The 17,198-nt window shown below is 41.9% G+C and overlaps 2 protein-coding genes across 4 annotated transcripts in view; both read left to right on the plus strand.

Annotated features, from left to right (window-relative positions):
- The window catches only part of rab11fip3 (RAB11 family interacting protein 3 (class II)), a 30,549-nt gene extending 26,776 nt beyond the window's left edge, over positions 1-3,773 (plus strand). For all 3 annotated transcript variants that reach the window (XM_062413981.1, XM_062413982.1, XM_062413983.1), the window contains one exon: positions 13-3,773. In XM_062413981.1, the coding sequence (XP_062269965.1) occupies positions 13-126 (114 nt within the window). In that variant the 3' untranslated portion in view covers positions 127-3,773. The remainder of the gene's footprint in view (positions 1-12) is intronic.
- A 4,319-nt stretch (positions 3,774-8,092) lies between these two features.
- Positions 8,093-15,820, plus strand: telo2 (TEL2, telomere maintenance 2, homolog (S. cerevisiae)). The gene is made up of 22 exons (XM_062378798.1): positions 8,093-8,201; positions 8,330-8,407; positions 8,660-9,000; positions 9,076-9,353; positions 9,455-9,523; positions 10,124-10,271; positions 10,403-10,505; positions 10,590-10,658; positions 10,737-10,878; positions 11,002-11,138; positions 11,453-11,547; positions 11,855-11,953; positions 12,062-12,150; positions 12,241-12,332; positions 12,420-12,536; positions 12,635-12,706; positions 12,818-12,988; positions 13,083-13,174; positions 13,248-13,347; positions 13,736-13,800; positions 13,975-14,090; positions 15,219-15,820. The coding sequence occupies exons 3-22, from the start codon at positions 8,660-8,662 to the stop codon at positions 15,338-15,340; spliced, it is 2,517 nt and encodes an 838-aa protein (XP_062234782.1). The 5' UTR covers positions 8,093-8,201; positions 8,330-8,407; the 3' UTR covers positions 15,341-15,820.
- Positions 15,821-17,198: the final 1,378 nt, after the last annotated feature.

The raw sequence follows: 17,198 nt of genomic DNA on the forward strand, positions 1-17,198 counted from the left end.
CCTGTTTTCTAGCTGATGGATGCTATCCACAAACAGGAGGAGATCAACTACAGACTCCAGGACTACATCGACAAAATCATTGTGGCCATCATGGAGTGCAACCCCTGCATCCTGGAGGTCAAATAGACTCCACACAGCCTGGGGGCCAATCGGAGTGAGGTCACAGGCTGTTTAAACAATACTGGAAACTTTGATGAAGGAGAACTACCCGGAGAGGATGTAAAAATATTCGGACGTCGTTTTGGTAGAAATAAAACAACAACGCACTCAATTCATCCAGCACTCCCCCCACCCCACCTCAAAAATGAAGAATTGATCAAGTCCATGGCTGTCAGTGGAAAAATAAGCTACTTTGAGTTAAACATCCCTTGAGTCTGTTCTTATTTGTGAGTAAATGCGTTTGCCCTCCTGAAAACACTTGGGTTCTGGTGACTTCCATGTATTTGGCTAGAGGGACCTGAGTCGAATGAATGTGTGAGAGGTCAGTGATTGAGAGAAGAAATTTACCCCCCCCCCCCAAGAAAAAAAAAAACAGTGTCAATGTTTGATTGAGCTAAAAAACTAACAAACAGGACAATTATACCTAAAGGCCTTAAATGAAAGGTGATACATGAATTAAACGCACCATACTTGCCTCGGTTCAGTCAGTGGGCTGAGATCTCCTGATCCCGGCTGAGTCATGTTTTCATCACAAAGAGAGGAAGCCGTATGAAGCTCCGATCAGGAGACGAGCGGGTTTGGTCGTTAAAACGTTAAAAGCTTGCTTTGCTGCCTAATAGTCCCTATAACACTGTGTTCTGTCCACCCAAGCTCTTTCCAGTGAACCCAAGCAAGGGAAGTGTGTAGGGGTTGAGGTAGAGAAATCCCCGGAGGTTATCGTTGTGTGTGTTTGTGTGTGTTTGTGTTTGTTTGAGGTGTTTTGTGTTAAGGTTTTGAAAAAGCTCGGTGACACGAGAAAGCATAACGAGAATGGCCCAGTCGTTCTTGAAACTCTCCCAAATGAAGGAACGCGGTGGTTCTATAATGTGCTTCATCATCTCATTTATTCTTTTACAATGAAACAGGGTCCCGGAGCTCAGGTGGGCTGTGAGCTTCATGTGGAATATTGACTACGTCCCCCCCGTCACTGCCTGGCACAAAAACCTATGTCACTAAATCTATACCGACTGTAACTGACAAAATCTTACCACCTCATCACTTTATAAAACTCTGCAAACACTTGAATTTAGCATGAAGGGAAACTGCTGAGTGACTCTGGGAGTTGTAGTTCAAGTTTTCTCAGCCCACCTGATCCCAGTGTTGTCTTGTTGAGTGAAAGTGACGGAGAGCATTCAGGTTACCAATGTTTTGTTTTTTTTTCTTTTGCGGTCTTTGCTGCACAAGCGATTTATTGTCAGTAAAAATGTAACGCGTGACTGAAAACTGCTGACATCCTGGAGGTTGTACTTTGCACTAAGTTTTGTTTTTGATTTCTTTATTGTTGATAAAAAAAAAAAGTTTATTATGAAGGGATCAAATGTCAAATTGAATATATTTTGTAGGCTGCGTGAAAATGATAGAATGTTGGACTTGTTGCTACAGACACACCAGAGAAAGTAAGGGGCTGGGGGGTGTGCTGCAGGAGAAAAAGAAAACAAATCACACTATTCATAATGCCATGTTGGAAATATTAGAGAATACTACAAAAATCAGTTTTCACTCTAATCCTATTTTTTCAGTCTTCATATGAGCTTTTTCCCTGACTATCGGCCAGTTTAGTTGTTTTTCAGACCTGATCTGCTTAGTATTGAAAAGACAGGCGGACTTTGGGAGCAATAATCCGTGACGAGAACGTGGACATTAATGCAAAACCGGTAAATCAAACCTGCTTCTTTATTTCCTCCTCTGCTCAAGCAACATCTGCGTATTTGGACTGGCGCCCTGCTTGACTCTCCTGGACGTTTCTTTCTGACTCAGAAACTGGACAAAAAATGTTGATTGACCCACCAGATGTCTGGACGGAGTTATCGCCTCGGAGGTGTTTTTTGTCCAGACAGCATGGCGTTCAGCACCAGTATGCTAAATAAGGAAATTCCACTTTTCACCTTCGGTTTCATCTCTCACTTCTCCTCTTCACCTGCCACTCCCTGGAGAAAAAATGGCCTTGGATGTAAATGACTTGTACATGTAAAGTTTTTCTACACTCACTCTAGATTCTAGGTATTTTTATAGCCAGAAGAGGAAAGAACATTTCTTTTTCTTGTCTAATGCTGAGAGACAGCTGCCTGTATTCTTCTCTAGCATGTAGCGTGTACAGTATCTGTTTATTTTTCTCTCTCCTTTTAAAACCACCCGCAGATATTTATTCACCATTCGACACAAACACAACTCATGACTCTGATCTATTCCGCCGAGAATATATTTGTACATTTTTTTTTGAATTTCACAAGGGGAGATCACTAGCTCATGGTGAACTATTCTGTGGGAGAGTTTATTGAATTAAGAGACACGTTTTGAAGTGTTATCGTATGAAAAGGCTTGAACGTGACCTGCTCTTCAAAGGTCGTTTGTCGAGGTTGTCACACTCTTCCGTTACGCTGATGCAGCTTTGACCTCATCAGTGTATTTTTATTTTTTTTTGACAAATGGCAGAGTATGCAGTTTCTACTGTTGTCTTCCCAGACAGAGTCAGGCACTGCATGGAAAATCGATTTGTATTGTACTTCTCGGATTCCGTTGTTTGACCTATGTTTTGACTGACAAATCATATGCTATAATATCCCATCAGTGGAGTCGTCGGTTGTGAGACCTTGTGATATCTGCACATGACACTGAAAAACCTCATATCCAGGCTGGCTGATTTCAGCTTCCTGCCTTGTAGTGCACTCGGAGGTTCACGTTTAACGCTTCATTTAGTTAGATTAATGAATCTTTTGTGCTTCTCGAAGAGGAAACACGTTGACACCTGAACACAGCAGACTATATATCGCAGTTATTTCTCGCATATTTTATTGTCAGCTTTTGACAGATAGTTTGAGGACAACTGGCAGCAGACTAACTTGACATCACATGAGAGCACAGAGATGATAAAACCATTCCCTTTGAGCAGAGCTGTAGGGGACTGCACTTTAACCAGATCCAGTTTCTCTCTATCGCTTATAAAAATGACCAAAGACGAGATGTTTGAGCTTAAACTGATCATTTAATCTATCAGGGTCCGTGATCACACTTTCGGTAACACTTGTTCTAATCAATCACAAATTGACAGACACTCAGCCTGCTCTAGAAAAGAAACTTGCCTGCTAGTTCAAACACTACGCCTCTGTGTCTCAAACTTTGCCTCTAAACTAACCTGATGATGAGCCCTGGGGAAAGCACTGACCACACGACTGTCAGTTCGTTAAATTATAACAATGAAAAGCTAAACTGTAAATATGAATTGTCATTTTTCTTTTTTTTGTGGACTTTTCTTTTCTCTCTCTTACAGTCACTTCCAGTGTCCAAAGAAAGATGGCTCAAGGCACAAACGTCACTACTGAAGTAGTGCATGGCTTGGGAAGATAAAAAGAGAATAATTGTAGAAAAGAGAAATTATAAAAGTTAAATTTATTCCTATTTTCGAAAAATAAATGTATAAATTATAACGGTATTGGTTACAGCTGTATATTATTTTTGAAGATTCCCGATCTAATCCTAATTGTTACTGGGGAAATATAATTGCAGTCATTGTAAAAAGAGAACATTTTAAGGTTAACAGTGAAAGTAAGAATAGAAAAATAAATGGAATAAAAGCACTATGTTTGATGTGTCGTTTTTTACAAGTCAAGTGTACACTTCACCATTTGTTTGTCTGCTTTTCACATAAAACAAATGAGCAATTTCAACCATACAATTAATTTGACAAGACTTCAAATGTACAAGGCAAGATCTCACAGTCATTTCCAGTGATGTTACTATTTCTGATTCATGTGTAAGCAAGGTGACCACCAATCTGAAAACGACAGAACTGTTTGAACTACAGTCAGAGCCTGGAGGTGTTCAGCCTCCCGCAGCAGTTTGGTTAAAACCTTATCCCTCAACAGATATCTGCATTTTTCATTTCAGCTCCCCCTTTATGAGTTCTCCACCGCTCCTTTTTATACATTATTATCAACATTATATTATGTAGCCTCCTGCAACAGCTAGATTGAAGGACTGAATGCTATGTGTCTTCTCATATTTGTAACAATGTGACTTCAGGTGTACAGTGGTGATTTTAGCCCGAAATTTCTGGTGGGGCAGTTTTGAATGACGTCATGTCACCGTCACAAAAATAGAGGTAGCTGATTATTATAAGCATTAGTTCAACATAGACCAGTAAGATATACTATGGGCTGCATTTTGAGTGCCACAGGGAGCAGAAATCCTATTTCAAATACATTTCACATGCTTTAGAGCTCAGCGTGACACAAAGATGTTGCCTATAATACAGCATTAAAGTAAAATGATTGCAACAAAGTAAAAAGATTAGACAGACACAGCTCAAATAACTTGCATAATTTATTAAACAAAACTTTGTGTCCTTCAGCTCCAAAAAAAAAAAGTTTTGACTCCCCAATGCCGATCACTTAAAAAGGAAGTCGGCACGGCGGTTCTTTGCTAGAGCAAACCTCCTGATGACTTTGCTGTTAAAGTCCACCAGTCCATGAATGAACGGGTTTTCAATGGAAAGCATGGCGAGAGCGTTCAGTCTCTTCTGTCCCATCGTGTTTCTTGTGAACGTCTTGATCCTTTTCAACGTTGAAAACTTCCTCTCAGACTCCGCAGTCATCATGGGGGTTGTGAGGATGATGCTGAGCAGAGCGCAGGTTTCAGACAAGACCTCTTGCAGGTTGTTTTCCCGAATGGACTGGAACAGCAGCAGTGCTGATTTCCCTGTGTGCAGCTCAGTGTGTCCGTACAGAAGAGCCAGCTCAGTTTGCAGCTTCGCCTCGTTCGTAAGAGCTGTGGGCCAGAGCTTGAGAGCACAGGCGAGTTGGCTCTCCGGGAATGACCTCACAAACTTAGGGAACAGTGAGCAGTCCACCAGCTGTGCAGCAATAAGATGGTCACTATTGGAGAACCGGTCCTCCACTTGCGCAATCATGGCATCACAGGCCTCCTTCATCACGGCAGGTGTATTGGTTTTCCTTTTCTTAGCTGTGCCCGGCTCCTCACTGGGTTGGTTACCAATCTCATCTGCTCTCGCTCTGATTTCTTTCACGTGCACTTTGAAATTCTCCACTGCACGATTCACCCCATATCGATCAACCTCTCGTAACTGTAGAATGCCATACAAATCATCCACCTCTGGCATAACTTTGGCAAAGAACTCCAGCAGCTGGAGAAACGTGCGGTCCCGCAGGTGCATGGAGAGGCCGAATGCCTCGCCGATGGACACCTTGTCCCATCCTGGTTGAGTGCGAATGTTATCCAGACACTCCAGTACATCTTCCCGAGTTTCCCATACCACATTCACGGTCCTGCTTTTAAAATCCCATTGTGTGCCTGGTGGCCGCGGGATCCGCTTGTCCGATGTCTCCGCCAGAGCAGCCGCTCTTTTCAGTGAGGTGGAGAAGAAGGTGGCAAAACCAGCCAGATCGGCAAAGAACACCTTCAGCTCACTGATCCTGGATGCACATACTTGCTGCAGAGTTAGGTCTAGCTGGTGTGCGTAGCAATGCACAAATATTGCGTCTGGGTAGATTGCCTTCATAAGTGTTTGCATGCCACCTACAGTGCCATCCATAACCGCTGCACCATCATAGGTTTGGGCTATGAGCTTGTTAGTCAGTCCCAGTGGCTCAAGGGCATCTTTGATAGCAGTGGAAAGGCCAATGGCAGTTTTATCCTTCACTTCAACGAACTCAAGAAACCGCTCCGTGATGCTGTTGTCCACCATGTATCGCAAGACTATGACCATTTGGGATTTGCACGAGGCATCAGTGGTCTCATCCACCTGCACAGCTACAAACTGGGTGTCCCGCAATTGTTTGGCCACCTCACACCTGTAGACCTCATACATGCAATCCAGGAGTTCGTTCTGGATGGTGGTGCTGGATGTCCCCTTGAACATAGGCTCTGAATCATAGTGTCTTTTCAGCCTGGTGTCGCCCTCGCACATCGTCTCAAAAATGCACCTATACATGTCTGGGTTCACTGAGTCGGCTGACTCGTCGTGACCACGCAGACCCAGTTCGCACTTCCCACAGAGCATCAGGCACGATATCAGCCTCCCCAGTACATAACGATTCTCCTCCGTCTGTTTGTTGTGCTCTGAAATGTTCCGCTGGTAAGCACTATCTAGCGTGGCCACGGTCCTGACCCCTCCCAATAGTCCCAATTTAATGGCGCAATTGATATGGCTTTTGCTGCTTTCGTGTTTCAGTGTTCTCTCTGACAGATGCTTCAGGTCTTTGAATCCATCCATTGTCCAAACGGAGTCTGCGTTAGTTCCAAAAAGAAGGCATGGGAAACAGAACAGTGCTTGTTTTGTTGTGCTCGCAGTTAGCCATGTCTTTCTTTCAAACCACTCCGTCTTGAAAGTTCGAGTCGCCCTCTCACCAGGCTGCAGCAGAATGAAGTCGTCCGGGATGTGTGGCCCCAAACGCTTGATTTCTAATTTGTCTTCAAACGACAATGTACTAAATCGCACCCTCAACAAAAAGTCTACGTTATTCATTGTATGAATTAAAACCATAGACTGTATATATAATGGACGTAGGATGCATGAGTGAGAATGAGGCGGAGGGAAGAGACAGAACACGGTCAGCACAGCTGTGTCCGTCAGGCTCGTCCGTCCCTAATAAAAAGACAGGAAATATAAAAGTGTGGCATTAATGGAGAGGAAGTGTTACTTATGAACAAAGTTTGTATCTTTATTTTCTGTGGATATTCAACTACGTATTTGAATTTGGTTTTGGATTAAACAGTGCACTACCAAGACAATTTATGTACAGTGTGGAGTTCTTCCACATTAATAGTATTGCATATATTATTTAATACATTGTGTATTATGTGCAATACTTTGCTTTGATTGATTGTAAGTTATGAAAGCAGGTCTGTACCTGGAGTCAGTATTGAAGTGATGACTCAGTGTTCAGTCTGGTTGGATTCCAGTTGTGTCTCACGTTGGACATCCTAGAGGAACATTCAACACAATTACACAGAGATGTAAAGTCATACATGTGCCAGGTTAACTCCTTAACAGAATTTTTGAAGGTAAAATAAAAGTTTATTACTTCATTGGAATATAATCGTTTCAGAGATTAGGTGGTGGGTAAGATAAACATTGTAAAAAACTGAATGCGGAGCTAAGCCAAAAAAAACAGGTACAGAGACACCGATACCTGCTCATCACTACTAACAAATAAATACAATACTAAACTTGACTTACCACAGAAACGGGAGCGCAGAAGTCTTTAGCTTCTCGGTCAGGAGAAGCTCGGGCAAGCTGAGCATCAAACCGTGTTCCTCATCCGATATGTGAGTGAAACCATCTATGAGTGAAACTTCTCCACAGGCTCAGGTCGTGTTAACCTGTTAGCTCAAGTGAAGCCCAGCAGGCATCAGGTTCGGAGCTAGAGTCGCGTTTTTCATTGTTCGAGTCCAGTTACTAGGCAGATTTCGTGGGGCACATCTGAAAGAGCCCCACCCCCAATGTTAACTTTGACCCGTGTGGTTCACGCACATTGGTTATTCCATGGACAGGCTTGCGCCGCTGCTCCCCACCATAAATATATGCTCCCCACAGCAGAGACGGACGGCAAGAGAGAAGCTCATTTCACAGAGCAAGCACACAGACAGAAGCACACACTGATCAAATGACTCCAAAACAAGACTATTAATGCTTGTGAGTCAATTTTATTCACGCACACATTCACGCTACTTTGCATATAAAATTAAATCAAATATATTTTGCCACAAAGTACAGATGTATTGAGCTTTCAGCACAACAGCGCCATTTGGATCTGGTGGTGCAGTGCCCCACGAAATGTTGCAAAAACGTTGGCTTCTTGAACGCCACAAGGGGAACCTCTGTGCCCGGAACCATTTACGTCTGCTCTTTGCTCACCGCGGACGTATTTCGACGGAGGACGCCGGAGAACCAAGCGACACCGCGGGACCAACATGTCACAACAAGACGTGACAGAAGCAAATGAGCGTTTTACATCGAAAAGAAAAGTTTGACTCTCACAGCGACTGTAAATAATATAAATATATATCGTTTGATACAAGTGCTAACGACAGGCCCACATTTACTCTTAAATACGTGTAGGAATGTGCTTTTAAAGTATTTTCATTGACGAATTCTGTTTTTTGTTACCGTCAGCTACAGGAATAAAGGGAGAATTAACCTACAATTATACTGAACGTAATTCTTCATTGCACCAGTGAAGGTTCCCGAAAGGTAACGATGCTATAAGCAGCTTCATGACAAACATGCTAACGGTTCATCATTATAACTCACAGATTTAGCTTTGAACTTTTAGTCTCATATGTGTGCTGTGAATTGAACAAGCTAGTTATTTTATTGTGAGTTATTATAATTTTCATCTATTATTGCTGATTCATGTTACACATAAGACTACTTTCTTAATTCACAGCTAATTTTGATCAGCCAGTTTCCTCTGTGTGCTTTTTTTAAATGTCCCTTTGCTAGATGGACTCACTCCCCCCTGACACCGAGGTCCGTGTGGTGGTGGCCCAGTGTTTCCGCACACTCGCCACATCCACAGACGACTCTGACGTTGTTGCTGCTCTTCAAACGCTCCACTCTCACCTGGACGAGGGACCGGAGAGCAGGACCGGCTCAGCTCAGCGGGCAGAGTTCAGGAGAGCTCACTACACTCGCACCCTCCAGTGCCTCGTCAGCAACATCCAGGCAGACTGGGTGCACAGGCTCACAGCAGCCCAGCGCACGGACCTGTGGAATGGCCTGTTTCTCCAGGGGCCACCGGAGCAGGCTCTGTTGGTGCTGATGGAGGGAATAACAGCTCTGAGGTGAGAACAGCTTGAAGAGAGAGACACATATTTGATCATTTTGTCTTCTCCATAATAACTATGTTGTCCATGCAGTCCCAGCACCAATCTGGACCACCTGGTTAGCATCACTGAGAAGTTCCTCCAGCGTGGACGCCTCGCCGACCTGCTGTGGTCGCACTGTCTGGAGACGGCTCCCTCTGACTCCCCCCAGCTCAGAGAGACACTGCTGGGGCGTATGGTGGCGCTGCCGGACCTCACGGCCAACAAGCTGCAACGCAACAACAAGCGACTCTTTCTTCCTCAGCAGTACTACCCCTTACTTGCCACAGAGATGCTTACTGCCCTGGAGCGGACCTGCCAGGCTCTCAAAGGTTAGAGAACGCCTGATTAGCGCTTAACAATAATTAGAGATCTTATAAAGATGCATCGTGTGTGTGGATAAACTGTAACTGTAATTGTTTATCTGTGACAGATGGCACAGACTGCTCCTTAACTTTCGTGGCTCAGACACTAGGCAAAGTGTGTATCCAGGGGCATAGCGGTGAGTTTTAATTACAAAAAGAAAAGTTCTAATAATGGTTATAATATATGTATCAAAAATACAAACTCAACAAAAAATGTATCAACTTTACGTACACATACTGCCTTCTCTAAGCATAGATTTAGAAAGCATATTTTTGAAAGGTTGATGTGATTAGTGTTTGTCCAAGCAATTTTTTTTTTACATTTTTTGTGTATTTTTTATTTTATATTATATCTTGGGGGTTTAGAATATGTCACCTTGAGCTCAGGAGAACTGTAATGCACTGTTAATGTAATAAATACTCATGAGAAATAAGAGATAATCATCAATTGAAGCGAATGCTCTTACAAAGTGTAATAGACAATCTTGATGAAGTTTGATAGGCATAACTAGCATCCATGTAATTCAATTTACCAGTAAGAAAATATGGACATTATACATTTCATAGATGTTGACAACTGATTATGGTGAAATAATCAGTTTAGTCATGCCAAATCTTTCCTGTCTCATGGTTTATTGAATGATATTTTTCTCATAGAAAATATTGGACCTCTAATTAATTATTGTCACACAATCCCTTATGTTCTTCTCTGGTTTTCGTTTTTCTTCTCTCCACAGATGTGTTCCTGGCAGTTCTGGCCCCTCGGCTTTCCGCCTGCACACACTCGGACATGGTGTGGCAGAGGGTTTGCTGGAAACTGCTGGAGAACGTTCCACAGCGATGGATAGAGAGTGTGCTCACCGGACTGGTGAAGGCTGTCAGTGGGTAAGCTGGTTATAGTCTCACTCATGCTGGGACCCTCATGTGTATTTTAACAGCCAGCAGTTCTTCTGGCCTCGATCTGTGTGTTTTCTGTCTGCTTGTAATGATCCAGGTCTCTTGCCTCCTCTTTTCAGGCCTGAAGCTATGGGGCGGATAATTGGGAATCTGGTGTTGAAGAATAAAAAGGCTGAGTTTGTCATCACTCATAAATTGCTCTTACTACAGTATAAATATGAGGTAAGATGTTTGCTAACAGCGTGAAATCATATGTGCATTCTGTAAATACAGTATCATGTGACATATAATTGTTCTTTCCCCCAGACTAAAGTCTTGAGAATTGTTTTGGGTTACCTCGCAGCAGACAGAGAGCGAAGGCCACTGCTCATACAGGTGGGTGATCAGTACATTGAGCAGCTTAATAATAGGCATGTATAGATGATTTGACATGTATTTGTTTTTGTTTTTCAGGTGTTGCGGTCAGTGTCCCAGGCCTGGGCTAACCCCAGTGCAGTGAAACACACGCCTCTCGAGCAGCAGATGTATGTTAGCAAGGCGTTACTGCTGAGTGTGGGCCTGATGACAGACTCTGAGCTACTGGAGCTACGTTCAGGTACACGATCAGTCGTCCCCTGAAACACAAGATATAGCAGCAGCAGTAATACATTCACACAAACTGAAAAAGGTTGTTGCTTCACCGAGCTCTCCGTTCACTGATGCGTGCCTCTTTCCTCAGAACTGCTTCAGTGTATGCTCGGTGGCATGCAGAGCCACCTGGACAGTAATGTGGTGCAAATCCGGCGTGTGGGCATGGTGGTGGGGGAGTGCCTGAGCGCTCGCATGGATATCCATGGAACCAAGCTCAAATTTGAGGTACAGTTAATGTTACATTAGCACAAAAAAATATATGTAGCATATCACCAGGGCTGCATTTGAATTAGAAACATCAGATGCATCTATGCAAGCAATCTTTCTCCCACAGAATCTCAAGAACCACATAATGTTGCATTATCTTTGCTTTCCACCTTCAAACAGTGACAAAGCAGCATTACCCCACATGATGTACTGCAGCCCTACTTATGACAGATATCATGTCAGCCCAGTTGGCTTCAAAACATTTGATCTGTGACTTCACTTAAATGCCTTTATTCGACCTGTCCCTGACTTTGAGTTTCATTGTGTTGTAGTACGATCAGGACGAGGAAACGCAGGAGCTGCTTTCTCTCATGACTCCCACCACCACGAGTGACAAACCAGAGCCTGAACCTGTACATGTACATGAGTAGGTGCTCAACATCACTTTAACTCTGACATGAACGGAAATTGGGTGCACTTCATTTGGGGAAAGTTCCAGAAAATGTACAGTACATCTAGTAACCTTCATGTTTTGTCTAAAAAATAAGAGGCAATTTGAAATTAAACAATCAGTTTAAACAATTTTTAGATTATTCACCTGAAATTCAACTTATGCTGCATCGTGTGAATGATATTTTATAGTTTAAATGTAAAATGTAAAAAGTAAGAACTATTTAAAAACCACATCACATTTTCTCTTTGGGCTTTGACTTAATGGGATCTGTCATCTGCAGAGTTGATCCTCCACAAGAGACAGGGGAAGTGACTCCATCTGCTCAGAATACATCAGCCCCTCAGTCATCAAAGACGGATCAAGACTCTGACCTGGATAGGTGAGTATAAGTAAAGCAATACTGTTCAAAGTGTTGGCCAGTTGTTGTCTGTAATGAAGCGATTACTTGTTTGGTGTATTTCTGACCTCGAGTTTGTTCTCGTTCAAGTGATGATGAGCTGACTCCCTACGATATGTCTGGAGAACAGGAGATGAGTAAAGCCGCGCCGCCCCGCTACCTGCGAGACTGTCTGGAAAGTAGGGCTTCACAGATTTTATCGCTACCACTTAAGTGATGCAGTTTTAAAATGTTTTGAGACTTATTTCCTCATCTCTCAACCCATCCAGCTTTAATATCGTCCGAGGAGCCTGTGCGCGTGGAGCTCAGTCTGAGAGTTGCTGAGAGCCTAGTGAGGAAGAACGTCTTTGCAACCAAAGAGGTGAGACTGCATCACCAAAGCAACACAACACTAAAAGGAACAGAGATTTCACGCTAATATTCATATTTATTTGTTATTCTGTTTCAGATCAGCGTCAAGATGACTAAAGTTCTTCTTCACATCGAGGATAAATACAGCATTAATAGCTTCCTGAGGCTCAGACAGGCAGCGATGGTGGCTCTCGCTGTCACTGACTCTATCCCTGTATGATCTCCCCCTTCACTCTCAGCACTCTGTAGCTTCCTATCGAAAGTACTTGATTTGAAGTGCATTTTTGAATATCTGTTCTGTCTCGTTGCTAGGTGACGGAGTATTTGACCGCAGAGTTTTATTCTTTAAACTACAGTCTTCGCCAGCGGCTTGATATCTTGGAGGTAAAAGTAACGCCTTCTTTACTTTTAATAATTTGGCGTGTACTTTCACCAATCTTTTTGATTACTGCTACAAGTGCATTGTTGTACTTACTCTTGCTTACGCTTTATTAGGTCCTGGCTCTGGCCGCTCAGGAGCTCTCCAAAACAATCACCGAAAAAAGAGTTCCATCCATTGGCTCTGCTGCGATCGCTGATTCGACTCCATACCCCGGTGACAACCCTGTCCACTGGAGACAAGTAGTGGAGCAGCGGATTCAGGGCAAAACCAAACGCCTCAGCAAGGTATTTGGAGTAGAAAGACATTGTTATCTACCTTTCCAGTAACTGAGTGAGGTCTGACCCCTGAGCTTTCCATTGATTCCTCATATGACTACAGGGTGCCACACAACCTCCTGCTAAGGCCACTCCTAACCGTTATGCACCTGTTGCTGGACACTTCTTTTTTCCTCTACTCAGGAATTATGACAAGTAAGTGTATCATATTTTCATGCTTAAGTATTGGGATTTTTTGTAATATTAAAATGTAATTTTTTTCTGCAAGGCCTCAGGTGACCTTTGACCTGTTGGGCAGTGACCACCTGGTGCTGGGAAGGCTGATCCACACATTGGGCCTCTTCGTGCATCTGGCAGTCAACGCACCGGTAGTTTTTTAACAACTAACAACGATCCTTGCTACGATGACCTTTTTAATTATATATAACTAGAGCTTGATATATATATCTATATCTATGTATCTCAGCTGGATGTTGTTTAGTTTAGACATTGTAGCTTTTTCAGTTTTCTGAATAGTATGTTATTGTTTTTTATGATCAGTGTGTATCTGTGGCCTGTATCAACATCTGAACCATAAGTTACGTGATTTTAAAACTTATTTTGTAGTTTGAATTATTTTCTCTGGTCTCATAGTTTGAATATTTAGAAGACAAAACACTGTGATTATTGTGGCTGATCGTGTTCATCTCAATATATTTATACATTATAATATAACAATAAGGTACAATCTAACCATGAATGTATTCTCTCATTCAGGTAGCTGCGCAGATGGGTTGTGCTTTGCTTGACTTTGTGTGGGCAGTGCGTTACCATGCTGACCAGTAAGTATCCTGTATAATCAGTGTTTTTGTCCCTGTACACCAGGAGCCATTAACAACACTGTAGCATATTATTCTTATTACTAACTAGAAATACACTCGAGATGCTGCACTCACATGCTCTTTTATTGTCTTATTTCAGTCTGAGCTTAAACCTGAAATGTGTGTGTGTTGAAGGATGGTGAGACGAGGCGTCCTCTTCGCTGTCTGCTCTGTGTTTCTGAGCATGCCCAGTCAAAACCTGCTGTTGGACCTCAGTGATCAGCTGTTTGAGACCAGAACCTGGCTGGCAGGTAAAAAAAACTGCGGAATATGGATTAAGAAATGAGCAGATTATTATGGCTAATAAATACATTTTATTAGTCTGTATTTATAAAGTGAAAGTATTTTATAAAGACATATGTTCTTAATGAGTTTTTACGGGATGACAATTTCAAAGTTAGTGTTGAATTCAGTGTTTATACAAAATGAAACAAAAAGTAGTTTACATGTTACCAAAATAGATAAACAATAAAATCATGGTTCTTATAAATGGACTTGCACCTGCATAATGTCATCCTGTCAGGATGTCCACTGAATTACTCATATCCACACACACACACACACACACACAGCTGTACAGAACATTTCTGGGAAGAAGATGAGGAACCAGGATGTCCTGTACGCAGAGTCCCTGTGACGTGATTGGCTCATCATCAGCTGGATATAGTTCCTTTTCAAACCCTCTGAGGATTAAAGTAGTTTCACATTGATGCGAGGGACATGTAGTATTGTTAACTATGCAAAGAAAATGGCAGAATTATAGTTTTAGTTCTTGAGATGTAAACATTTTTGGGTTCCCACTATTGATCCTTATTTTAGGGTTTCCCGCATTCTTCTCATATAATCTGAACTTTAGCCCTTAACAGTTTTAAATACATTAAAATATAACATGTTAGGTCTTAAATATGTTTAGGTAGAGCTTAAATATGTAAAGTTAATTTGGCCCTACATATCTTTTTTTCCAAGAGAAATGTTGGACGGCATGCATCGTTTGGAATGATGTGTTTATCTTTCTGAATGACACATACATAATCACACTATAATAAAATTACAAACAAGACCAATGTGGAACTGATAACTCAAAGACAATAAACCCCCTGGTCAGAATTGATCGCAGTACACTGGGTTTAGCTGTGGGAAAGACTCAGTAGTTTGAGAGATAACATGACATATTGAGTGTATTTCTGTACTTGACAATTTCAACTCATCTTCAACATGGAAGTGTAAGTAATTCTGGGACTCTGATATTCACTCTTATCAGTCGGGGATTGACATTGGTATAACATTCTCTCATAATGTTCCTTAGAAATTCTTACGTTTAACTAGTTGCTTCTTGAAACCTGCAGAAACCCTGTTATTTATGTTGTTTGTATCGACAGACGTGGCCGAAGGAGACCCGGATGCAGACTGCCGCAGTCTGGCTATACAGAGTCTGGTGCTGCTGGATAAAAGCCTGAAGAAACAGCTTCAGGATCCACAAGCAATTAGTCTGGAATCATGATCACAGCATCAAGAATGAACAATAAAATGTCTCTGTGATGTGGGTTGGGTGGGGTCGGGGTGAGGGGGGTGATTTGTACCTTCCCTCTATCTATCCCTCTGCCTCAAAAAGCTTGCCCAGGCTGTGGAGTCAGGACTCCCTGCCCTGCCTCCTCTTCGATTCTCTCTGGAGAAGCTCGTCCTTGGTGGATTTGGTTGGAGCTCCCCCACAAGCTCCTTGAGAGCAGCATTTTCTTTTTGGAGTGAACTTCTGCTCACATTGGCACTTGGAGACGACTCCTGGTGCAGACTAACCTTGGCATCGCTGCTTCAGAGCTTGTTCCCTCTTTTGTGAGCTACGAATAAGTGCGTCTGCACCTTTGGGTCGCCTCCTTTTGCAGAAGCTTGTCATGGACTGCTTGTGATGTTCCTGCAATTTGGGATGTGTTCCAACATTGTTTGAAAGTTGAAGTTAAAATATTTTCATTTAATAAATTCCAAAATAGAAAACATTGTAATTGTCAAGGTTTTATTGTGGATCGGTCAAGAACCTTTTTTTTTCAGCATCACTTTAACATTGAGATGTTCTTTGATCGTTTTGGTTTTCATTTACTAATAAGAATAGTTTCCTTTTAAGTTTTATTAATCTTATTTTAAAATCATTTGCAGATAGTGGCTTGTTGAATGCATTTGTATTTTTCTTTTATAAATCTGATTGGTCTTTATTGAAAATTAACCAAAGACGCACCCCCAAATATTGTGCTCAACAATTCTAAGGTGTACTTTTCTTGAGTATTTCCATTTTCTGCTTCAGATATTTATTCATTATACTATATTATATTACTTTTATTTATTCAAAAGGGGCAATGTACATTACAAACAAGGAGACAGAGAACAAACAACCGACAAATGGACAAGAAACGTACATAAATATTCTATTATAAATGTATTTCATAGCGTCAGTTAGGCCACTGCTAACTTTGCCAATTCAGAATCACATACAATATAAAATATGATGCATTGTTTAAAGACAATACAATCAGTAGCTTATGATTACAACATTAAAAGCTAATTTTCCCCTGCTACTTAGTCTATAGGGTTTTTATATTGTGTTTTATTTACATTGTATATATTGGTTTATTTTTGTTGTGCACATATTTTCTTTTATGGACAACTTTAATTACAAGCTGCACAAACCAAGCAAGAGCAGCAGAGGAACCCAGCAGCCAGCAGGGGGCAGCCTCAGGACATCACATGGAAACACGCAGCAGCAGTCTATGGAAATTCAGCAGCAAAGACCCAGGGATTTGTTGTTGTAGATTCGTGCAGTAGTGTGGCCTCACCTGGTCTGTGCATGAAGTTGAAGTCTACCTGAGAAGCTAAACTTGAACGAGGACATCCAGAGGGGGGACAGAGAGACAGCTCACCTTCAAAGTAAAAGTTCAGGAGGCCGGAGGTTTGATTTGATTAATGAGTAGTGATTAATTACTCCTTGTGCTAGTTGATGGGAACAATAAAATATTTAGAAATATTTTCTGTGAAATCTGTATCAATAGCAGCATAGATTTATACGGATTTATATATATATATATATATTGAAGGTGAGTACTGTGAAAAATATGTTTAAACCTAAATTATTTTTTTTCAAGGTAGTTTCAATGTAAACTCTGAAATTGATACTGTCTTGAAACATATTTATTTTTTATCTTTAACACTCAGAGGAAGGGGTATTAGTAGCGGATACAGATTTTATATAGAACTTGTCCCATTAGGCCATTTCTGATGTGATGAGTTCTAATCTAACGTTATTACCTTCGATACCGACTCGGGTTGTGTTCGTCGTTTTCCGTGGCTCCTCCCCCTCTCCAGCCTTCAGAGGT

This window comes from Platichthys flesus, chromosome 20 (assembly GCF_949316205.1).
Source record: "Platichthys flesus chromosome 20, fPlaFle2.1, whole genome shotgun sequence".
NCBI lineage: Eukaryota > Metazoa > Chordata > Actinopteri > Pleuronectiformes > Pleuronectidae > Platichthys > Platichthys flesus.